Source organism: Ailuropoda melanoleuca, chromosome 7 (genome assembly GCF_002007445.2).
Source record: "Ailuropoda melanoleuca isolate Jingjing chromosome 7, ASM200744v2, whole genome shotgun sequence".
Lineage (NCBI taxonomy): Eukaryota > Metazoa > Chordata > Mammalia > Carnivora > Ursidae > Ailuropoda > Ailuropoda melanoleuca.
Genome location: NC_048224.1, coordinates 783,637 through 809,802, shown reverse-complemented (window position 1 = coordinate 809,802; position 26,166 = coordinate 783,637). Strand labels below are relative to the sequence as shown.

At 38.9% G+C, this 26,166-nt stretch overlaps 1 protein-coding gene across 18 annotated transcripts in view; it reads right to left on the bottom strand.

The window, feature by feature from the left end:
* KDM4C (lysine demethylase 4C) overlaps positions 1–26,166 on the bottom strand; it is a 502,429-nt gene that overhangs the window by 431,432 nt on the left and 44,831 nt on the right. For 7 of the 18 annotated variants that reach the window (XM_034663835.1, XM_034663840.1, XM_034663834.1 and 4 more), the window contains one exon: positions 4,648–4,839. The exons of 1 other annotated variant lie outside the window; for it this stretch is intronic. In XM_034663835.1, the coding sequence (XP_034519726.1) occupies positions 4,648–4,729 (82 nt within the window). In that variant the 5' untranslated portion in view covers positions 4,730–4,839. Of the gene's footprint in view, positions 1–206; positions 3,469–4,647; positions 4,840–26,166 lie in introns of those variants that run through there. 10 more of the 18 variants (XM_019806066.2, XM_034663848.1, XM_034663847.1 and 7 more) reach the window with 7 other exon arrangements.

Genomic DNA, 26,166 nt, shown 5'->3' with positions numbered 1-26,166 from the left:
CTCCCTCCGCAGCGACTATGGCCGGCCACTCTTTCCCCAGCATGACAGCGGCGGCGGTGGGAGACCAAGCGCCTCCCGCCCGCTTCTCCCCTCCCCCGGACACCGGCACCCCCAGCGGCCGGGAGCAGAGGGGGGCAGTGCCGAGAAGACCGCCCGGGCCCCTCCCCCCACCATCCCTATCGCCCGGACTCCGGAAAAGCGGTTACCTGGCGCGCGGGTAGGGACCGGGATACGACCCAGAGGAGGAAGATGAGGAGGAAGAGGGTGGCCTTCGGCCCAGGGAAATTTGGGAAATTTGGAAGACTTGTTCCGCACTGGGTGACAGCTGTTCGCTGCGCACGCGCACCGGCCCCCAGACGCCTGATCACTCCGCGGCTCCTCACCCTCCCGTCGAGGGGATGCGAGGCAGCGGCGAAGGCGCGCGCACAGCGCCTGCCGGCTCTCGCGGCGCGAGGGCGCGCGCGCTGTCACGTGACCACCGGGCCCCGGCACTTGGTGGGTCACGTGAACTTCCAAACAGCTTAAAGAAATGCCGGGCACCTTCTTGCTTTGGGGGTTAGTCTTCCGTGCTGTTCTTAAGTTAGGTTTGCTGTCGTGCATCTTGTTCTCTGGGGAGGGCCATGTCCACTTTTTCCCAGAGGGGAAGACACTTAAGGAGAAGGAAGGAACAGGTGCACAGAACCTTGCCCGGAAGTGTCTGCCGGGTTCCCGCAGGGCTGGACCTGATAGAGTCCACGCGCCACACGTCGCCCTGGGCCGCGACGCGGGCCTATGGCGGCCTCCGGCGCGCGGGCGTCAGAGTGGCGTTGCCATGGGTGGGGCTTCGGAATGCCCAGCGGGGCCTGGCTGGGATGTTGGGGCTCGCTGCTGGGCAGCAGTGACAGCGTCTTACTGGCCGGGGCTCCTGCGCCTCTTAACAACAATGGGAGATCCCGACTGTGCCAACCTTTTAACGAGCAACTCAAGCAAAAGACCGTGTTCTTTCGCGAGAAGAGCGAAACTGTCCCACATTCCAAAGCACCTAGGTGGAGCACGGCCCACCCGAGGGTGGCCACAACAGGAATCGAGGCTGGGGAAGCGCTCAAACACTAGGGATTGACAGCAGTTTGGCCTGAATTGTGGTAACAGGAAGTGCAAGTGTCTCCGGACCCCGAGAACGTACTTAAATTAGCTTGCCACTACTTGTTACTTCTGCGCTGAAACTCCGCCTTCCATGGTGTCAGAAGGAACCACATAGACCTTAAGCCTTTGTACTGCCAAAGACAGATGGCTAACACCAGATGTTTTTCAAAGCTCAACAATTTTTTTTAACTTCCTGCAGAGTACCCAGCTGGGTCCCTTGTAGCGTTCCCCCTAACGTCCTCTCAGCTAAGACTGGGCAGATATTACACTCCTGAGCACACTTGGACTGTCTAATATGCTGAGCTTCCTGTTAAAATCCACGGATCTCTGCTTTTTAAAATATCTCAACAGGTCTACTTACCACACCCTTGAAGTCTTTTCTCTCTGGGAAGAGCATATCGAGGTCAGATGAAATGTGGTTAATTAAGTAGGGCTAATGGGATTATTGGGCCCCCACATTTCTTTAGTTATTAAATTAGAAACAAGGTTTATGCTTTAATACCCATATACACATCTGAACTTGCCTAATATATATACTCAACTGGGAATTTTCCAAATGTGTATATTATGAGGATCAAAACCCTCCTTACAAGTCAGTTGGATATGCTAAAACAATAAATATATAACCCAACATTTATTTGGAGCTTACTGTGAGCTTGACACTGTTTTTAAATGCCTCACAAATTTAGCTAAATTTATCCTTATAATAATTCAATGGCTAGGTATTATTATTATCTCCTTATTTTAGATATGAAAACTGAAGTATACAGGTTAAGAAATTTGTCAAAGAGCTACTAAAATCCAGGAATCTTAGGAAGCCATATGCTATATTAGACTGACAACCTGGTACACCAGAATAAAAACTTTGGAAATCTGAATTCCAGTCCCTTTACAGTTTGCAGATGCATGATGTTATACAAATAACATTTGTTAAACACAATAAATGAAATCTCAGAGCTTTTTTGAACTGAAAAATTAGGGTGACCAGCCTTGCTGACTTCAAGGATGTTGAACATCAAAGAAGATAATGTAAAATGCCAAAACACTTCAAAAGCTAGAAAGCACTGTGAATTTATTAGCGACTTCACAGTTTTGGAAATTGACCTGAAAATCAAATGGATTTGTAGCAGTGCTGAGTCCCTAAAGTATCTAATACCGGTATATTGTGAATTACAATGATAATATTAACATTTTAGCCATATTGTAGATTAATTTATTTAGGTCCAGTTAAAAACTCCAATTGCAATAAGATGGAGTTGTATAATGGATACGAAGATTTCCCTTGAAGCTTATATGTTATGTGAACTATTTAGATCACTTCAGAGACAATAGTTGTAAATTTCTTTATATATAATGCAGCAAATGGATACACTACTGAATAATATCTAATTTTGAATATATTGAAGTCCATTTGACTTTTGCAAATATAAGGAATTAAATAATAGTAATGCTCATTAACATTTGTATTTATCCTATCACATATGTAAGTTATTTATACAGGTATAATACAAACCACAACCAATAATTAGATGTTTAGATGATGTTTTATAGAGTCATGGTGAACATGAAAGTAAATAGCTAATAAAATTAGAAACCTTGGTGCCTATTCTTCTCTATGTCCTGTGCTGTGAGTTTAGGCCAATTTCTCTCTCACCTGGATTATTACAGTATAATGAATAATTATAATATAATGGATTAATATTACATAATTCTCTAATGTTATCTCTACCTCCAGTGCTTCTTCATCCACCCCTATCCCCTCCAACTCATCTTCTGTAGTACAAGCCAAAATTATCCTCCTAATGTAAAAACTGAATCATGATTCTACCCAATGGAAACACTTCATTAATTCTCCGTTATTATCAAAGCTTTTCAGACTTGGCTGAGAAGAATAGGGTGGCCAAGGGTATACAGATAGATTCTGAAGTGACTCAAACCCCCTATGTAAGCACAATATTCAATCAGTTTGGATACCATTATATTTGTGTTTGTTTTAATATAAGAAAAATACCTAAAATTACTTAGCAGTTAAATTATTTAATTTTTCTATCAAAATATTTGAATAAAATTAAAGGGGAGATATATTTGTATAGTTCTTCCTGGACCATTGCCCTAAATTTGCACCGTGTGTGTGTTTGGGAGGGTGGGTGTCAGGGGAAGAGGTGAGGTCGTTTATGGTTTCACATCAAGGAAAACATTGGAAATGATTTATGATATCTAAATCATAACACCATTTAAAAACTATTCATTTTAGGGGCGCCTGGGTGGCACACCGGTTAAGCGTCTGCCTTCGGCTCAGGGCGTGATCCCAGCGTTATGGGATAGAGCCCCACATCAGGCTCTTCCGCTATGAGCCTGCTTCTTCCTCTCCCACTCCCCTGCTTGTGTTCCCTCTCTCGCTGGCTGTCTCTATCTCTGTAGAATAAATAAATTAAAAAATCTTAAAAAAAAAAAAACAACTATTCATTTTAACAAATAAAAGTAAAACTATAAACATAAGCTCAAGTTGCAAACTCTGAGTGTAGTTATTAGTTTCAATCAATCTTCATTTTTATTATTGTTATTGCCACTTATTATTATTTGTACTATGTTTTATGAATAGTGATACAGCTATGAACAGGACAGATGTGGCCTTGCCTTCACTGAGCACACAGTCAAGCCAAAATGAGAACCAATAATACACAACAAAAAAAATGGCTAAAGATAAAAAGACAGAAACAAACATTGGTGATGACGTGGAGAAACAGAAACACCAATGGAAACACATATATATATATGCATCAAAGACGTGTAGAAGAAAGTTTGTAGCAGCATTAATTGTGAAGTCCCAAACTGGAAACAACCCAAATAGCCATCAACAGAATGAAGATATAAATGTTGGTATATTTATACAATGGAAACTAAACAACAATGAAAATAAATGAACTACTGCTATCTAAAATAGAATGGCTAGGGTGCCTGGGTGGCTCAGTCAGTTAAGCAGCTGCCTTCAGCTCAGATCAGGATCCCAGGGAACTAGGATCTTGGGATCGAGTCCCATATCGGGCTCCCTGCTCAGCAGGGAGTCTGCTTCTCCCTCAGCCCTCCCACCCTGCTCATTTTCGCTCGCTCTCTCTCTCTCGAATTAATAAAATCTTTTAAAAAAATAAGAAATAAAATAGAATGGCTAAATCTCACAAAACAGTGTTAAGTGAAAGCAGCTAGACACAAAAGAATACATGCTGTATGGTTCCATTTATATAACATTTTTTTAAAATAGGTAAAACTATCCTATGGTGTTAAAAGTCACAGCAATGGCTACACTTGAGGAGGAGAAAGGGGGCAGAACAACTGGGAGGGAAGAGGTTGGGAACTTCTGGGATGCTGGTTATGCTCTATTTTTTTACCTTGATGACAATAATTGTGATAATTCATCAAGCTGTATACTTATGATGTGTGCACTTTTCTTTTGTATGTGTGACATTTAAAAGACTTCAAACATTTAGTATGTTAATTTTTGTATATTTTTTATGTCAACTTTCTTACCTTTTGACAAATGGACCACCCAGGTTGATATAACTTGATAAATTAAAGGTAAAATTTCTGAACCTTCCGCTTCCTGTTCCATAACAATTTCTGTAGTATTAGGAAAGGAAAACTTGAAGACAAAAACAAGTGGATGGGAAACTTAAGCTCCTTTTTCCTTTTGGTCCTATTGACCCTCAAGATTTTAAGTAACTGGAAAAAAAAAGAAAGAAAGAAAGAAAGAATTTCAGTAACTGAAAGGGTTTTTTTCTCTTTTTAACTCTTTGTTTCTTTTAGGTGGGTATTTTCCTTTTTTTTTTTTTAATCAGGGTTGTCAATAACTCAGAAAGAGATGTAACACTCCATTACAATAATTTTGTTAGCATAAGTAATTTTTTAGCTTTTCCAGCCATGTTACAAACATACTAATATTTCAAATCCTTTTCAGCTGAAGGCAAAAAATATATTAAAAATTTAAAAATATAACGGGGATGATTTTGTAAGTAATTTCTTCACCTTAGTTTGCTGACATCATTTCAGATAGTAAAGAAGGCAGCAGGTCCATTTATGACAACATATAATGTCATCTGTGTGTTAACCGATTGGGTTAGTCTGTAGACCAGAGATGTATTGGCTTACACTGAAGCCCCAGGACAAAATTATCTGGAGTAATAAGTATCTTATCACACATTTAACCATTAAACACCATATAATTTCCAGTGTATTGAACTGATAGGTTCCAGTATATTAAACCAATCTATAGACAACTTTTAATTACCTCATTCAACTTTCATTGAAATATGCTACAAAATAGCATTCTCATATGAATTATAGAAAGGAAAGGGTTTATTTGGTGGAGAAATTATTGTGACTTCATCCCAATCAGAATCAAAACAAATTCTAATGGTTTGTTAATGCACACATACACTTTGTTTCATTTTTTCAAAGTTTAATTCTTATTTCCCATAAAAAATTGCTTTGGGGTCTTCAGCAAATTAATCTTAAATGAAAGACAGGCTCCTTTTGTTTATGTGTTTATATATCTTTTAAGTACTTATTACCACTTTGGAAAACTGGCATTACCTGCTCAAATTGAACATACACATACCCTGTGACCTACTAATTTCTCTCCTAAGTATTTCTCACCTAACAGAAATGCATGTATATATGCATCAAATTACATATTAAGAATAGCATTCTTTGTAATTACCAAAAGCATATTACTAAAGATAAAAGGTGGAGGTCAATGTTTATAGCTTTAATAACCATAGAACAAGGCCATTATTTCAGGTAGAAGCCCGTTATGTTTATCTTAGGCCTGCACTGGAGGCCTTCCATGAATAAGGATAGAAGTAACGTTTCATGCCCACGAAGTGGAGGAAAGGTGGTTCAAACTGACCAGGAGGAGACAGAAGTCCTGCTGGTGGTAGTTTGTGATGGGTATACCTGAGAAGGGTTGGGATTTGTACCACAGTCAACCAAGCTAACCATTGGGGTGGATGGGGAAGAATTTTTTTGGATATTGATTAATACTGTATCAGGGTTACAGTCTAAGCACATCTCTTCCATTAACGGTCATAGGGTACCTGTAATTTTACAAGATATCCTTCATCACCAAGGGGTACTACCCTCCTCCACCTTTAGGCAATGAGCTTAAAAGATCCCTTCACGGAGGGAGACATGAGCTATTGTATTGCTATTTTTTTAAAGTCTCCCATTACAATGGGAAGCAAAGCACTTGACATCTTAGAAATAAAGTTAATGTATTAGTTGGAAAGAGAGCACAAAATGTCTTCTTGGAGTTGCTTTAACAATCCTCAATTTTCAGAGTATTACCAACTTTTTTATTACTTCTTACTTGTTCCTTTATTAATTTCTGTCTGGCTTGCTTCATCTCTCCAGCAGTAGCTCTTTGTATCACAAACAAGGATCTATTATCATGGGTATTCTTGTGCAGAATAAAATGTTGCCGTGTATTTTCATATTCTACAGTTCACCTCCATTTTATTGATTTTACTGATTTGGTATTTCCCTTTCTCTGAACCTGACTGCTCGTAATCCTTCTTTTCTGCTTATATTCTTCCAGTTATTCTGTCTGATGAATGAGTTCACTTCTCAGCTTTGTGAAACATTTTCTAAAGGTCTTGCACCGACTACAACTAACAAGTATCCGGCTCCACCTTCCTTAAATTCTCTTTCAATCATGCATAACTGACATCTAACACTCAGCTGAAGTTGTGAATGGTTTCGCTCCTCGAACTAATGTTAATGTAGCTTGGGCCTTTGTCATATCCATTCTCTGTTGTGATAAAATGCAAAATATGACCACAAATTCCTCCCACAATCCTATGCAATGCGACTTTACTCTTCCTCCCATCAAGAGGTTGTCTATTTCCCAGAATCTGGACCCATCTTATGACTTGCTTTGGTCAACAGATTGTGGCAGGAGTGGTGTTATGTGACTTCCAAAGCCAGGTCTTAAGGGACACTGCAACATCTGCTTTCATCTTATCATGCTGCCCTGACACTATCATATAAGGATGCCAGTTTAGCTTACTAGAGAATATGGGGTCACATGTAAAAGAACTGAGGCTCCCAATGGATAGCCAGCAGCAAATGCTAGACATGTTAGTGAGGCAACATTGGCCTTCCAGCACAACCACCTTCCAGCTGAATGCGGACAACACCAGCAGATAAACTGTCAGCCAACCGAGAGAATCATGAAAAAAATAATAAATCCCCGATGCTTTAAACCATTAAGTTTTGGAGTTATGATGCAGCAATTGATAACTGATAGAACTATCTCCTCTTTCGCTTTCTCACCTTTGTGATTCCCTGGCTCTCCATCATCTAATTTAGAAAATACAGTTTTGGGGAACGTGCGTGGCTCAGTCAGTTAGGCATCTGACTCTTGGTTTCAGCTCAGGTCATGATCTCAGGGTCATGAGATTGAGCCCCAAGTCGGGCTCTGAGCTCAGCACACAGTCTGCTTGAGATTCTCTCCCTCTTCTTCTGCCCTTCCCATGTTCACGCTCTCTCTCTCAAAAAATTAATAAATTTTTAAAGAAAATACAATTTCATTCCTATTACTTTCTTTCTCAGTTTCAGAATCGATCTGCACAAGACAATTATTCAAAACTTTAGCATCAGATCTTTTATAATCAAGAGATTATTTCCTCTGTTTTAGAGACCACTTACATACTTTCAGGTTTTCTTGGGATTGATGTTTTGCTCATTCCAACTTCCTCTTCCTGTAGCATGACAGGGCCCATACTTAACTTTCTCTTCAATAGTTAATAGCTTCTTTAAGAGCTATCTTATCTCTAAGAGGCTTACCGAATTCTTACTCATTATTTTTCTGAACTTAAAAAGCTTTTCTACAGATTTCTTTACATTTTCTTCTTAGTTTACACCATAACAAGCATTTTTTTCCACTGGCTTTATATTTTTCAATGTTTCCTGGTTTTAGCCAGCCCTTCATTAAAATGCATAGATGCATTCCTATTTTGTTGGCTGTTCTTTTCAAGTGAATTCTTGGTTTGTGAAGCTTTTGTTGGTAGTCTTACTCCTTTTCTGGAATTTGTTTTTTTCCTTTCAATTAAGTTTATTTTTTTCAGCAACTGATGGTACTTGGTATGTTCTGCTTTTTTTTTTTTTTTTTGTTAAGAACAGACCCAAGGGCAAATGCTGTAGTGAGAAGTGATGAAGATAACATCCCAGAGATCTGTAAATTCCACAGGTCACTAGATAGCTGCAGCAGTGCAGACCCTGCTTGGGATTCCACAGGGCTCTTGACTAAATTGTTGAAGAAGTGAAGGCCCCGTTTCTAAACTGTAACTTTTTGGAGCAGTGGTTCTTAAAGTTGAGAGTAAGTCTCTCAGGAGTCAGCAAGATTAAAATTAATTTTTTTCTGTCTTTGTGGGTTTTTTTTGTTTGTTTGTTTCTTTGTTAGTTTGTTTTAGTAATCCCTACACTCAATGTGGGGCTTGAATTCAAGACCCAGAGATCAAGAGACACATGCTCTTCTGACTGAGACAGCCAGGTGCCCCTAAAAATAGTTCCTTAATAATACTAAGATTTTACTTGCCTTTTCCACTATTATTAACTCTCATTCATGGGGGAACTTTCTGAGGCTACAATTAGGAGTGATTTCACTTCTGTTGCAAAGGCTAATGGAATGTGTGTTTCTGTATTACCGCGTTTAAAATTTTTCTTTTAAAATCTAATATAAATATCGATGGATATACTCACAAAGATAGTTTTCAGAAGTGTTAAGGGGCTCCTGCAACCAAAAACTTTGAATGCCATATGAGAGAACAAACGTATTATAAGAAAGGCTAAATTTTCCTTAACTCTCCACTCTTGGGATGCTCCTTTAACAGTAGGTCCCTCCTTGAGGTGCCTTTCCTTCCTTTGGGTGTTTGACACTTGAGGGTCCGGAATTGCTGCCGCTGAGATTCCCCAGCATAGGCTGCTCTGGCATACCAGTGTGGTCAAAGGCAAAGGAGCAGCGAGGGCCAGGCCCTGGAAGAGGAGGGACGGCAGGCCCTGAGCTCCATCTCCTGGCCCTGGGCCAGGGCCACAGGGCATGGTGGTCCCCTGCCTGTCAGAGCCCCTCCACCCCCACTCCCTCAACCTCCCTGGGCCTTACCACCTCTCCACCTTGTTGCTGCTGCTGCTGTCTCAGAGTTTCAAAGACTCTCCTGCTAACTCTCCCTCAGGGACAATAGGGATAGACTTGGGGGGTGGGGGGGGTGGGGTGATGAGGTGTGTCTGATTATTTTTAGTAAAATAAAAACTGAGAGGTTGCCTTTCTAATTGCAGGCGTTTCAGCAGTAACTCCAAATTAATGTTCCAAAAACAATCTCAAATTTTGCGCAAGTGGGGACTTTAGGGCAAAAAGAATTGAAGTGGACCACTTAGAACCTACCCAGAGCACTAACAGCAGAGCTGCTTGCACAGTTAAAATTCCTCTGGAGTATGCGGCTGGCACCCCAGTGGATCTGGAATCTCTTAGTGGATCTCTAATAATATAACTAACCCATCCACTTTTTTACACCAAAAAGAGGGCTTCTGTAGAATTTTCAGCTTTTTCTTAAGGTCTTCCTGCATTATAAGGTTTTTTTCTTTAATTGCTCCCAAATATTTTTTTTAAGATTTTATTTATTTATTTTACAGAGAGAGGGAGAGAGAACAAGCAGGGAAAGAGAGAAGCAGGCTCCCCGCTAAGTATGAAGTCCCATGTGGCCTTGATCCCAGCAACCTGGGATCATGGCCTGAGAAGAAGGCAGACACTTAACCAACTGAGCCACCCAGTTGCCCCTAATTGCTCCCAAATATTAACATGCAGAGAAAAATTCCACTTGAACCCACTATTACTATACTGGCATGGGCCTATTGATCAATGGCCTATGAGCTAATCCTTGCTAAAGAAATAAAAGAACACAAAAGAAAGAAAGAAAGAAAGAGAGAAAGAGAAAGAAAGAAAGAAAGAAAGAAAGAAAGAAAGAAAGAAAGAAAGAAAGAAACGGATGAACGAACAGTTATAGCAGAAGAGACTGACACTTCACACTTTGCTTTCTTCCATTTTCCTGCACTCCTCTTCATGGTTGCCGGATCTTTTGTCAAATATTCTCCATTCGTCTCTTGCTTGGCAAAAGTTAAGTGGCTACTAGTCTTTCAAGGAGGTCACATGTGAACTAGATCCTGAGTTCTTCTGTTTGGAAATAAGTTTTTCCAAAAACTGTCCCTATTGAGACTGCAGTAGTCTGCCTGCTTCCCTACTCCCCCTCCTAGAGGTGACATAATTTGTCAGGTGAACCCACTCTTTTAGTGGTTAGACTTGGTGAGGATTTCATGATAATGAGTCTCTTTGCTACTAGGTCCACCCCCACAAGTCAAATGAACAAAGATTAGTCACAAATTCTATATAGAATGCAGAAAATCTTGTATTTTCCCTTGTTCTAGCTTCCTGTTAGTAAAAGAGCAAACAACAAAATAAAATAACCATAAGACTAGAGATGCAAACTCTTGGTAATCCTCATCACCGATTAACTCAGTAAATGGATACACACTGAATAGTCAAGTTGCCCGTGATAATTGTGTATGAGGTAGATATGGCTTTGCCTGCGCAAAGTACGGCAGTATTGTCTTTGAAAAGGCAGGAGTCCCCACCACTGACAAAACCATTTCTGTCGACCTAATTTCATTAGCTGTACTTTAGATGAGAGGATTAATTATCTAGCAGCTGTATTGTTCAGTCCTCTTGATCCCTTGTTATTTTCATATTGGGTAATCCTTTGTCAGCACCATTTTCTACAAGAATGTGTCTTGATGAAAGCTATATCCGTGTTTGATGCTATTTCAACTTCATTTGTCATTTTTTAGACCTGGATGTAGCATCCTACTGAAGGATATCACACAAGCTCAGACTGAAAGACATTCTATAAAACCACTAGGCTGTATGCCACAAAAATGTTAATGTTATGAAAGACCAAGAAAGACTGGAGAAGTGTTCCAGATCAGGGGCACCTGGGGGCTCAGTGGGTTAAGCATCTGGGATCAAGCCCTGCATCAGGCTCTCTGCTCAGGGGGGCAACAGGGAGAGCCTGATTCTCTCTCTCCCTCTGCCCCTCCCCTCTCCTTGTGCCTTCTCTCTCTCTCTCTCTCATGCTCTCTCTCAAAAAAATAAAATCTTAAAAAAAAACAATAAAAAAGAAGTGTTCCAAATCAAGGAATATTAAAAGATACAACAACTAAATGCAGTATGTGGTCCTAGACTGATAGATAGATAGATGATGATAGATAGATAGATAGATAGATAGATAGATAGATAGACAAATAAATGCTATAATGGATATTATTAGGACAATTCAAGAAACTGGAATATAGGCTGTAGAGCAGATAAAACTGTAAAGCACTGATAAAATTAAAGTATTTTATCATTGTTAAATTTCCTAAATTTGATAACTGTACTGTAGTTATGTAGGAGAATATTCTTTTTCTTAGAAATACACTAAAGTCTTCAGAGAAAAGGAAACATGACATACACAACCCACCTTCAAATGGTTGAAAAAGTGTAAACAAGCGTGTGTGTGGGTGTGTGTGTGTGTGTGTGTGGAGAGAGAGAGAGAAAGTGAGAGAGATAAGGCAAATATGGCAAAATGTCAAAAATGGTAAATCTAAGTAAAGGATACATGAACATTGTTTGTTCCAGTCTTGTAAGTTTTCTGTAAGTTTAAAATTAATTTTTAAAAAACCTGGAGAAAGAAATAAAATCTTTTTAAAAAGGGGGTGGGGGGGCACACCTGGGTGGCTGAGCCTTCAGCTCAGCTCATGATCCCAGGATCCTGGGATCAAGCCCAATTTGGAGTTCCCTGCTCAGCTGGGAGCCTGCTTCTCCCTCTCCCTCTGCCCCTCCCCCCGCTCATGCTCTGTCTCTCAAATAAATAAATAAACAAAATCTTAAAAAAAAAAAAAATGGAGGGGCAGCACCTGCATAGCTCAGTGGGTTGAGCAGCTCACTGGTGATTTTGGCTCAGGTCATAATCTCATGGTCATGAGACTGAGCTCTGGATCAGGCTCCAGGCAAAGTGGGGAGTCTGCTTGAGATTCTCTCTCCCTCTCCCTCTGCCCCTCCTCCTGCTCATGCCCGCTCTCTCTCTCTAAAATAAATGAATAAAAATCTTAAAAATAAATAAAAATTAAAAAATAAAAAAACTGGGGAAAACCACCTAATAAAATATGTATCAATTTTCATTCCAAATCTCTTTTCTAGAAGGCACTTTGGTTATGTGTATCAAAACCCTTAAAAATGTACATTGCCTTTAAACTAGCAATTCTACTTTAGGCATTTTTTGCAAGGAATCAAGGTGAAAGTCACTTATGTGTATGAGACCTTATCCTCCCATTATTTTAACAGCTAAACATTTTTTTTAGAGATTTATTTATTTTAGAAAGAGAGAACGTTTGCACATGCACTCAAGCAGCGGGTAGAGGCAGAGGGAGAGGGACAGGGAGAGAGAGAATCCTCAAGCAGATTCCCTGATGATTGCCAAGCCCAACACAGGGCTCAATCTCAGGCCCCTGGGATCATGACCTAAGCCAAAATCAAGAGTCGGCCACTTAACTGACTGGGTCACCCAGGAGCCCCAATAGCTAAAATTTTTAAACATTAAATGTCCATAGTTTTGTTCTGACTAAATAAATTACAGAATTCCACACTGCCATTAAAAAGCTTGCTTTAAAAAAAAAAAGCTTGCTGTAGTGTATAATATTTAGTGTCACAGAAAACACTGGCCAATATATTATTATGTTAAAGAAAAAGTAAAAAACAATATTTGTGTTTCTACCTTTATTTGAAATTTTTACATATTTACAAAGAACATAATCTTAGAAACACATACATCCAAATTTTAACAATGGTTCCTCTTATATATTGGGATTACAGAGATTAATGTTTCATTTTAAATTTGTGCTTTTCTATCTGCCTGTGGCTCAGGTCATAATCCTGGGGTCCTGGGATTGAGACCCACATCAGGCTCCCTGCTCAGCAAGAGGTCTATTTGCCCTTCTCCCTCTGCCCCTCCTCCCACTCTCACACACTCTCTCTCTCTCTCAAATAAATAAATAAAATCCTTAAAAAATAAAAATTAAAAAATGTGTTTTTATTTTTCAAAATCTCTGAATTCCATACATATTACTTTGGTAATTAGAAAAAAATTATCCCCATGATACTCTATGATATGGGAGTTTGTATGGTGGTTTCATGCTTCACATAGTGAATGATGTAGGGTTGGGTTTAGGAGAAAAAATATTAACATTATTGGTCATTTCATGTACTAATAGATGTTCAACAAATATGCATCAAGTTTATTTGTATAAAAAAGACACAGTGAGTTCAGGTTCAGGGTAAAAAGGAGTAAGCACACTCTATTATGTCTCTTCCACTGATCCAACTAAAAAAACCTAGATAGAATGTGTGGAATAGTCTGAGGACTATTAAAAGTAACTAATAGCAGGAAATGGGAAAAACAGAAATCAGTACTAGAGAACTGAGGTGAGTTTGCCATCGCCTGCCCCTCCTGACCTCCAGAATTGTATCTACTATAGCCTAGTCTCAACACAGTCCAAAACCAGGAAAGACACATCTCTGCAGACAGAGATAACTCTAGAAGTCCTCTAGTTTCAGCTGGTAAAGAGGTAAAGAGCTGTCTTAGCAATGACAAGTTAAAACAGGCACCTAAAATTCTGAGAGAGATGAAACTTACTCTCCAATTGGATGATATGTGGTCCTAAAAGATTGGAGCAAACCTCTGTTGCTTTTTCCCTCTCTCTCTCTGTCTCTCTCTCTTCCCAGCAATTGATTCTGGATAGCTCAGGGAAAGTGTGCAGCAAGAGTAAGGCAAATAAAGCTCTGCTTTCTGGTGAGAGGACCACAATGGAAGCCTCGGCCACTGAAAAATACTGAAAAGATCACAGAAGAGGAGGATTTTGGAAAAGTGACCCCCCAAAAGTGTTTCTGAACTCTTGAGCTCACCGCTGAGCTTCACATGCATGGATCTGATCCTAAACAGCATGCCAAAATCTTTGACAACTAAAGCAAATAACAGTCTTCTGCCTGTGCTTCATACTGATCACATGTAGGACAGATCCAAACTACATTGCAAAGACTTTGAAAATGAAACTGACCTAGAAACTAAAACCCACAGGGGCACCTGGCTGGCTCAGCTGGTAGAGTATGCAACCAGATCTCAGAGTTGTGAGTTCAAACCCCACTTTGGGTATAGAGCTTATTTAAATAAAATTTAAAACTAAATTAAATTAAACATCAAAATAGAGAGAGAAGCTACAACTCACAGAAGTCTAGATGGAACTTGTGGTCTGAGCCAAACTGGGTTAATTGCCCACTAAAACAAAAATATCAACATACTCTATAGAATTGAAATTAGACACAAAGTCTCAATGCTGTATTCAAAATGTCTAGGATACAAACTAAACTTACTTGACATATGAAGAACTATGAAAATCTCAGTTTACATGGAAAATGACAATGAATATATGCCAAAACTGAGATTATACAGATATTGGAGTTATCTGACAAAGAATCTAAAGCAGCTATTGTTAAAAAGTTTGCCAACAAGTAAGGGCAAACACTGTTAAAATGAATTGAAAGGTAGAAACTTAGCACAGAAATAGAAGATACAAACAGACACTAAATAAAAATTTGGGGGAGGAGGATTTGGGAAGAGATGTTGGTCAAAGGAGATGTGGGTCAAAGGGTAGAAACTTGCAATTAGAAGCTGAGTAAATTCTGGGGATCTAATACACAGTATTGGGGTTATAGTTAACAATACTGTGCTATATACTTGAAAGTTGCTAAGAGACTAGATCTTAAATGTTCTCACCACAAAAAAAAGAAATAATAATTATGTTGCATAATGGAGCTGTTTGTTAATACCACAGTGGTAATCATATTGTAATATATACACTATGAAATCAACATGTTATATGCTTTAAACTTACACAATTTTATATGTCACTTGTAGAAAGAAAGAAAGAAAGAAAGAAAGAAAGAAAGAAAGAAAGAAAGAAAAAAGAAGATGAAGAGGATAACTTTTAGCAGGTTCTCTTGTGAAGCAGTCATTTCCCAGCTACCCTCATAACCAGAGAGCAACAGCCCAAACATTCAAATATAAAAGAATTATAATTTATCAAAAGTGTGAGAATTAAGGTCCCTGATGATGTATAATGAAATTTGAAGTAAAACTGAAACATTTCCCCCAAAGTTTAAACTGCCTGAATGAAATACGTATATTTAAACAACTCAGAAGAGAGATTTAAACTTGGAGAAGAAACATATTTGGATAGACATTTCAGAAGAGGTGAAAATTTACAGAAAGTAGAGAGAACTTGGAGTCAATTCTTTTTTTTTTTTAAGATTTTATTTTATTTATTTATGTGACAGAGAGACAGCCAGCGAGAGAGGGAACACAGCAGGGGAGTGGGAGAGGAAGAAGCAGGCTCCCAGCAGATGAGCCGGATGTGGGACTCGAACCTGGAACACCGGGATCACGCCCTGAGCCGAAGGCAGACGCTTAACGACTGTGCTACCCAGGCGCCCCAGGAGTCAACTCTTTACTGGATTTGATATTTCACTTTAGCACATACTTTGCCGTAGCTAACGCCACCTGCGGCTGGCAGGCAACTGTGCATCTGCCCAGCTGGGGTAATGGAAATGGGTCATGAGACACAGGGAAAAAGAGAAGTGGGCATTTCAAACCTAGTTACTATTAGAAAAAAACCAAATATACCAAAAGATAGTACCATTCTTTAAACAAATTAGGTAAAATGTTAAAAAAAAAAAAGAAATTTCAGAACTGAAAATACAATAACTAAACACACAAAAACATCTTACAGAAGAATATAAATGACACAGGAAAGAGTTAATGAACTTGAGGATAGATCAATAGAAATTATCCAGATTGAAAAACAGAGAAAAAGAGATCACCTCTCAGCTAAAATTGAACAGAACCTCATGAGTCTATGAACAGTACCAAAAGGACTAACATTCACGTCATTGGAGTTTTAGAAAAAGAGGAGAAAAACTCCATTATTGTATATATTAAAAATTTACCAAATTTGGCAAAAGACAATAACCTACAGATTCAACAGGGTCAGGAAACCCTAAACAGAAAAACACAAATGAATGTGAATTTAACAATATTACAATCAAATTGCTGAAAATAGAGACTAACAATGAATTGCTAACAGATAAACAAAGATTCAAATGACTGTGGAGGCAGAAGGAAGTATAAGATTTTTAAAGTGGCAAAAAGAAAAAAAAAACAACATAAGAGATGTCAACTCTGAATTCTATATCAAGTGAAAATAACCTCCAGGAATAGAGATGAAATATAGACTTACTCAGGGGCGCCTGGGTGGCACAGCGGTTAAGCATCTGCCTTCAGCTCAGGGCGTGATCCCGGCGTTATGGGATCGAGCCCCACATCAGGCTTCTCCACTATGAGCCTGCTTCTTCCTCTCCCTCTCCCCTGCTTGTGTTCCCTCTCTCGCTGGCTGTCTCTGTCTCTGTAGAATAAATAAATAAAATCTTAAAAAAAAAAAAAAAGAAAGAAATATAGACTTACTCAGATAAAAGGAAACTAAGAGAATTTATTGTGCACACACACACACACACATACACACACACAAAACTGCTCTAAAAAAAGTATTATTTGTTTTTAAGAGAGAGACAGAGAGAGAGCTTGCACGAGGGAGGGGGCAACAGAGGGAGAGGGGGAGAGAGAATCTTAAGCAGGATCCCTGCCCAGTGCAGAGCACGATGATGTGGGACTCAATCTCATGACCCTGAGATCATGACCTGAGCTGAAAGCAAGAGTCATTTGCTTAACTGACTCAGCCACCCAGGCATTCCTGCTGTAAATGAATTTTTCTTAAGATTTATTTATTTACTTATCAGAGAGAGAAAGAGAGTGCACAAGCAGGGGGAGTGGCAGGCAGAGGGAGAAGCAGGCTCCTCGCTGAGCGGGAGGAAATCCCAGGATCCTGGGACCACAACCTGAGCCAAAGGCAGACGCCCAACCAAATAAGTCACCCAGGCGTCCCTCTAAATAATTTCTAAAGGAAGTTCAGATGTAAGGAAAATAATATCAGATGGAAACTGGGAACATCAGAAAGGAAGGAAGAATAACATAAGTGTAAATAGAAAAGATTATTATTTTCTTCTTGATTTCTTTAAAATACATTTGTTGGTTGAAAGCAATAATTAAAACATTGTCTTAATGAGTTTTCAATGTATATAGATGTGATATGTAAGATAACATAAAAGAGGAAAGGTAAAAGAACATAAATGGTGGGTCCATTTGCAATGATAAAATACTCATCCTAAGGAAACTGAAAAGTTAAGTATGTACATCATAATCTCTGGAGTAACCACTCCATAAAAGTGTAAGAAAAAGATACAGCTGAAAATGCAATCAATAAATTAAAATGGAGTACCAAAAACTGTTCTCCTTTTCTAAATGATAGTAGGAAAGGGATGAGAGAGGAATGAGAAACAGAGAAAATAAACAGAAAATAATAAAATGATGACAAAGAATTGAAATTTAAATATCAATAATCATATGACTCTAAGTGCTTCAGACATATCAATTAAAAGATACAGGCTGTCATAATGGATTAAAAAACATGACCCAACTATATGCTGTCTACTAGCAAGTCACTTCAAATATAATGATATAGGTATGTTAAAATTTAAAGGGTGGGAAAAATGTAAACACTAATACAAAAGGAAGCTAGAATACTACATTCATGTCAAAAGTAGACTTCAGAGCAAAGAAAATTACCAGGGGGGGTATATTAGTTACCTCTTGCTTTATAACAAATTACCTCCAAAATTAGTGGCTTAAACACATTTATTATCTCACAATTTCTGTTGGTCAGGAATCTCAGGATGGATTAGCTAAATTCTGTGCTTCCTGGTCTCTCACAAAGCTGCCATCAAAGGTCAGCTAGAGCTGTGGTCTCACTTGAAGCCTTAACCAATGAAGGATCTGCTTCCAAACTCACTCATGGTGTTGTTTGCAGGATTGTTGTTCCCAGACTGTTAGACTGAGGGCCTCAGTTCCTCTCTGGCTGTTTGCCAGGGCCAGCCACCCTCAGGTCCTTGCCATAAGAGGCTTTCCATAAGGTTGCTCACAATATGGCATCATCAGACTAAGTGCACAAAACAAAAACAAAAACACAAAAAACCCAGAGAGAAAGTGCAAGTAAGAAAAAACTCACAATATTTTATAAAACTAATCTTGGAAGTGATAGCCCATCATTTTTGCCATACTCTATTCCTTAGAAGTGAGTCACGAGGTCCAGCCTATATTCAAGGGGAGAGGATTACATAAGGGTGCAGGTAACAGGAGGTGGGAATCATTAGGAGTCATTTCAGAAGCTGGTACCACTGAAAAACATGATATAAGGATAAAAGACTCAATTATCAGGAAAACATAACGACCCTATGGGTAGGTATACCCAACAACAAAGCTTCAAAATATATGAAGTAAAAACTGACAAAACTGAAAGGAAAAATAGAAAAATGCACAAATAGAGTGGGAAATGTCAACATTCCTATCTTTTTAATTGATAGAACCACTAGACAGATGTTCAGCAAGGATAGTGAAGAACAGAACACTATTAATGTGGATTTAATTGACATTTATAGAATAGTCCAGCCGTCAACAGCAGAGTATACTTTCTTTTCAAGTGTAAGTGAAAAGTCCGTTAAGACAGACATAAGATTTGTGATAAAACAAATTTGTGCGCATGTGTGTGATAAAACAAATCTTAATAAATTTACCCCAACACCTTCCCTCCCCTGAAATCTTTGTAAATTTAAAGGAATTAGAATCATAATAGAATTAAACTAGAAATTGGTAATGGAAAGAGAACAGAAAAATCTCTAAACACTGGGATATTAAACAACATATTTCTAAATAATTCATGTATCAAAGAAGAAATCTCAAATATAAGAAGATTTTAATTTGAATGAAAATGAAATTTGAGAGAAACTGGAAAGTATTTTAAAATAAATGAAAATATGTGATAAAATTTGTAGAATGCAGTTAAAGCAGTGTTTAGGGGAGTTTTATAGCATTAAATGCCTGTATTAGAAAAAAAAGAAAGCTTAATTATCAGTATTTCAAGTCTTAAGAAACTTTGGGGGGGAAAAAAACAGGAAAAGAGCAAAATAATCCCAAGGCAATCAGAAGAAAGGAAAGAATAAGTACAGAAATAAAATAGAAAATAGAAAATTATAAAGAAAATCAATATAACCATAAGGTAGTTCTTTGAAAAGATTTTTAAAAATTGATAAACCTATAGCAAGATTGAAAAAGAAAAAAGAGAGAATACACGAATTACCAGTATCAGAAATGAAAGGGGATTACCACTACAAAATAGAGGTTTATATACTATTTTCAGCATTTCAAAAAGTGTAATAGGCAGTATGGAGTAGATGAAAAAGCATGAGCTTTTGAAGCTGACAGACATGTTTATAAATCCTCGTGCTTTTATTAACCAGCTGTGATATAAAAGTCAATTATTTCACCTGCTAGATCTCAATTTTCTTATATGTAAAATAGGTATTGTAATATACTATTAAAGGTTTATTTATTTATTAGAGAGAGAGTGTGAGCGCGAGTGAGGCGAGGGGGCGGGGGAAGCCTCAGAGGGAGAGAGAATCTCAAGCAGACTCTGTGCAGAGTGCTGAGCCTGCCTCAGGGCTCGATCCCACCATCTTGAGACCACAGCCTGAGCCAAAACCAAGAGTTGGATGCTTATCAGACGGAGCCGCCCAAGCGCCATGGGTATTTTAATATTTTAACTCAAAAACCAAAAGATGAGGTTTAAATGAAATTAAAGTAGGTAAAGAGCCTGGCACAATAGAATGTTCTCAACAACTGATACTTTTCTACTCACCCTCTCCTATCAGGAATGACACTTAACAATAATAAGGAAACAAGCGGGATATGTTTCCTTGTTTTTATTAACAATTATAAAAATTTATTATTAGATGATTTTGATATTTAAAGTTTTCCTGTACCACTTTACCACGCTGATCAAAAGCTCTACTTTGCATATCAATATATCTATCTAGCATCTGTCTCTGTCTCTATCTCTCTCTAACATTAAAACCAAGGGGGAAATGAAATTTAATGCTGCTTTTGATCATTTTGTTTGATAATTTAAAATTTCAAGTCCTGTGTCCATGAGGGAAGTGATAACTTTAGGATTAATGTGTCCAATTAAATGTAATTTTACAAAGCCCACACTAGATGGCAGATTTTAGACAGGATTTTGTGGCTCACAAATTAATTAGGGTTTTTCTACAATCCTGCAGCCTAGCCAGTTGATACAAAATCCTGATTTCCTCTTTGTAGATGACAGTTAAGATATTTTGGTAGTTGAGATATTTGGAAACCTCATTCCCAGGTAGCCAAATTAGAAGAGGCAAGTATCTGTGAGGGGTTTGGTGGGGGAAGAAAAAGAACAAATACATATCAATCACTGAAACCCAAATAGCCAGATCCATTTCTGCAGTATTTTTAATTTCCTTTTTTAAAAAAGCTAGAGATAGCTATCAAACCATTCTGAACACCTACGAACAGAAGAGAATATCGAAAAAAAGAATAGCAGCAATTCTATGAACAGAAAAGCGACCACTTTCCGCAAGGTAGGAAGTGCAGAGAAGTGAATCTGAGGCGATGTATGGGAAGACAGACCATGGGGGGAGGGAGCCTCCGTTAGCCGGCAGAGCAGCAGAGCACAAACTCGGACCTTGCAGAAGTCCCCTCCGGTGAGGGACGTCGCTCTGATGACAAGCCGGGGATGGAACACTTGCTGGGACAGGGTGGTCTCAGGACTCTCAGGGTCACAGAAAGACTGGGAATGCATGAGTGAGGCAGAGGTCCCAGGTATCGGAGCGGGGAAGCCGGTGGCAAAGAGGGAGCCGAGGAGTGGGCTCTCAGCTCGGGGTGGCCGTAAGTGGTGATCCGCGGCACAGTTGCACCACTGCTCTTCCAGCAAGGGGCCCAACAAGCAGCAGAACTGGAGAGACTCCCCTCAGGAGCGTGCCACAAAAATCTGCTGGGTTTGGAGACTCCAAACGGGACCGTGTGCCAGAGACAGAAACGTGTGGTCACAGGCCAGGTGAGCAAGGAGTTCCGCCGGGAGACCACGGAGACAGGAGTGAGCGACTGCTTTTCTCTGAGGGCACACTGAGGAGTGAGGCCAGAGATTGGGAGGCCACCATTTTCATTCTCATCCTCTAAACCTGTGTGGAAAGCCTTCAGGGAACAAAAGCTACAGAGAGCAAACCTGAGCAGATGATTTAGCCTGGCCCCTGGCAAGGGTGGTGCAATCCCACCTGGGGTGTAGACACTTGAGAATTAATGCAACAGGCCCCTCCCCCAGAAGATCACCAAGAACATCCAGCCAGGACCAATTTACTGATCAATGAGAAATGCAAAACTCCAGCGCTAGGGGAATACAGCACATAGAGTTCACAGCTTTTCCCATGATTCTTTAGTCTTTCAACTTTAATTTTTTAAATTTTCTTTGTTTCTTTTTCCTTTTTTAAAAATATTTCTTCTTTCCTTTTTCAACCAACTTCTTATCAATTCCCTTTTGAAAATCTTTTTTAATTTTCATTTTTAGTTATATTCTAATCCCTTCATTGTATTTAACCTTTTGTATATATATACTTTTTTTTTTCCTCTAAAATTTTGGGATGCAGCTTCTTCTAACAGACCAAAATACGCCCAAAATCTAGTGTATGCCCTCTGTTCTATTCGCCAGCCTGATCATATTCTTTTTTTTTTTTCTTTTTCCCATGGTTTCAGATTTCTTCTGATTTGTTTAGTGTATGTTTCTCTGGGGTTGTTGTTGCCCTTTTAGTATTTTGTTCTCTTGTTCATCTATTCATCTCTGGACAAAATGACAAGATGGAAAAACTCACCTCAAAAAAAAGAACAAGAGTCAGTACCAACTGCCAGGGACCTAATCAATATGGACATTAGTTAGATGTTGGAACTAGAGTTCAGAATAACGATTATAAAGATACTAGCTGGGCTTGAAAAAAGCATGGAAGACACTAGAGAATCCCTTTCTGGAGAAATAAAATTAACAAAGTCGAAATCAAAAAGTCTATTAATGAGGTGCAATAAAAAATGGAGGCTCTAACTGCTAGGATAAATGAGGCAGAAGAGAGAATTAGTGACAAAGAAGACCAAATGATGGAGAATAAAGAAGCTGAGAAAAAGAGAGATAAATGACTACTGGATCACGAGGTGGGAATTCGAGACTTAAGTGATTCCATAAAGTGAAACAATATTAGAATAATGGGATCCCACACGAAGAAGAATGATAGAGAGGGGCAGAAGGTATATTGGAGCAAATTATAGCAGAGAATTTCCCTAGTTAGGGGAAGGAAACAGGCATCAAAATCCAGAAGGCATAGAGAACCACCCTCAAAATCAATAAAACTAGGTCAATACCCCAACATTTAATAGTAAAACTTACAGATCTCAGAGACAAAGAGAAATCCTGAAAGCAGCTTGGGACAAGAGATCTGTAACCTACAACAGTAGAAACATTAGATTGGCAGCAGACCTATCCACAGAGACCTGGCAGGCCAGAAATAATTGGCATGATATATTCAGGGTACCAAACGAGAAAAAGATGCAGCCTAGAATACTTTATCCAGCTAGGCTGTCATTGAAAATAGAAGGAGTGATAAAAAGCTTCCAGGACAAACAGAAACTAAAAGAATTTGCGATCACCAAACCAGCCCTATGAGAAATATTGAAAGGGGTCCTCTAAGCAAACAGAGAGCCCCAAAGTAACAGACCAGAAAGGAACAGAGACAATATACAGTAACAGTCTCCTTACAGGCAATACAATGGTACTAAATTCATATCTTTCAATAGTTACCCTGAATGTACATGGGCTAAATGACTCAATCAAAAGACACAAGGTATCAGATTGGATAAAGAAGCAAGAACCGTCGATATGCTATCTGCAAAAGACTCATTTTAGACCCAAAGACACCTCCAGATTGAAAGTGAGGGGATGGAAAGCCATTTATCATGCTAATGGACATCAAAAGAAAGCTGGGGTGGCAATCCTTATATCAGACAAATTAGATTGTAAACCAAAGACTGTAATAAGAGATGAGGAAGGACACTATATCATACTTAAGGGTCTGTCCAACAAGAATATCTAACAATTGTAAATATTTATGCCCCTAACATGGTAGCAACCAATTATATAAGTCAATTAATAACAAAATCAAAGAAACACATTGACAATAATACAATAATAGTAGGGGACGTTAACACCCCCCTCACTGCAATGGACAGATCATCTAAGCAGAAGATAAACAAGGAAATAAGGGCTTTAAATGGCACACTGGACCAGATGGGCTTGACAGATATATTCAGAACATTCCATCCTAAAGCAACATAATACACATTCTTCTCTAGTGCACATGGAACATCCTCCAGAATAGATCACATCCTGAGTCACAAATCAGGTCTCAACAGGTACCAAATGATTCAGATCATTCCCTGAATATTTTCGGACCACAAGGCTTTGAAACTCAAACTCACTCACAAGAGGAAAGTTGGAAAGAACTCAAATACATGGAGGCTAAACAGCACCCTACTAAAGAATGAATGGGTCAACCAGGAAATTAAAAAGAATTTTAAAAATTCATGGAAACAAACGAAAATGAAAACACAACTGTTCAAAATCTTTGGGATGCAGCAATGGTGGTCCTAAGAGGGAAGTACAAAGCAAATACAAGCCTTTCTCAAGAAACAAGAAAGGTCTCAAATACACAACCTAACCCTACACCTAAAGGAGCTGGAGAAAGAACAGCAAATAAAGCCTAAACCCAGCAGGGGAAGAGAAATAATAAAGATCAGAGCAGCAATCAATGAACGAAACCAAAAGAACAGTAGAACAGATCAACAAAACTAGGAGCTGGTCCTCTGAAAGAATTAATAAGATTGATAAACCCTTGGCCAGACTTATCAAAAAGAAAAGAGAAAGGACCCAAATAAAATCATGATGAAAGAGGAAAGATCACAACCAACAACAGAGAAATACAATTATAAGAACATATTATGAGCAACTATATGCCAACAAATTAGACAATCTGGAAGAAATGGATGCATTCCTAGAGACGCATAAACTACCAAAACTGAACCAGGAGGAAATAGAAAACCTAAAAAGACCCATAACCAGCAAGGAAATTGAAGCAGTAATCAAAAATCTCCCAACAAACAAGAGCCCAGGGCCAGATGGCTTCCCAGGGGAATTCTACCCAACATTTAAAGAAGAATTAATACCTATTCTTCTGAAATAGTTTCAAAAAATTAAAATGGAAGGAAAACTTCCAAACTCATTCTATGAGGCCAGAATTATCTTGATCCCAAAACCAGACAAAGATTCCATCAAAAAGGAGAATTACAAATCAATATCCCTGATGAACATGGATGCAAAAGTCTCACCAAAATACTGCCAGTAGGAACCAACAGTGCATTAAAAGGATTATTCGCCACAACCAAGTGGGATTTATTCCTGGGCTGCAAGTTTGGTTCAACATCTGCAAATCAATCAATGTGATACACTACATTAATAAAAGAAAGGAGGAGAACGATATGACACTCTCAATAGATGCTGAAATAGCATGTGACAAAGTACAGCATCCTTTCTTGATGAAAACTCTTCTCAGCGTAGGGATAGAGGGTACATATCTCAATATCATAAAAGCCATCTATGAGAAACCCACAGCAAGTATCATTCACAATGGGGAAAAACTGAGAGCTCTTCCCCTAAGGTCAGGAACACGGCAAGGAAGTCCACTATCACCACTGCTGTTCAACATAGTACTAGAAGTCCTAGCCTCAGCAATCAGACAGCAAAAAGAGATAAAAGGCATTCAAATCAGCAAAGGAGAAGTCAAACTCTCACTCTTTGAAGATGATATAATACTTTATGTGGAAAACCCAAAAGACTCCACCCCAAAACTGCTAGAACTCATACAGGAATTCAGTCAAGTGGCAGGATACAAAATCAATGCACAGAAATCAGTTGCATTTCTATACACCAACAATGAGACAGAAGAAAGAGAAATTAAGGAGTTGATCCCATTTACAATTGCACCCAAAACCATAAGATACTTAGGAATAAATCTAACCAAACAGGCAGAGAACCTGTACTCAGAAAACAATAGAACACTCACGAAAGAAATTGAGGAAGACACAGAGAAATGAAAAAACATACCATGCTCATGGATTGGAAGAACATATATTGTTAAAATGTCTGTGCCACCTAGAGCAATCTACACATTTAATGCAATCCCTATCAAAATACTATCTACTTTTTTCACAGAAATGGAACAAAGAATCCTAAAATTTGTATGGAACCAGAAAAGACCCTGAATAGCCACAGGAATGTTGACAAAGAAAACCAAAGCCGATGGCATCACAATTCCAGACTTCAAGCTCTATTACATAGCTGTAATCATCAAGACAGTATGGTACTGGCACAAAAACAGACACATAGATCAATGGAACAGAATAGAGAACTCAGGAATGGACCCTCAACTCTATGGTCAACTAATCTTCAACAAAGCAGGAAAGACTATCCAGTGGAAAAAAGACAGTCTCTTCAACAAATAGTGTCGGGAAAATTGGACAGCCACATGTACAAGAATGAAACTGGATCATTTCGAGACACCATACACAAAAATAGATTCAAAATGAATGAAAGAGATTGCTCAGCAGGGAGTCTGCTTCTCCCTCTCCCTCTGCCCTTACCCCTTTTGTGTTCTCTCTCTCACAAATAAAATCTTTTTAAAAAAGTGATAATGGTGATAGAATATATAGATGATGGACGGAATCAGCCTGAGACGCAGGAAGATACATCTGGATCTCTACAAATGAACATCTCCAGCGCTGA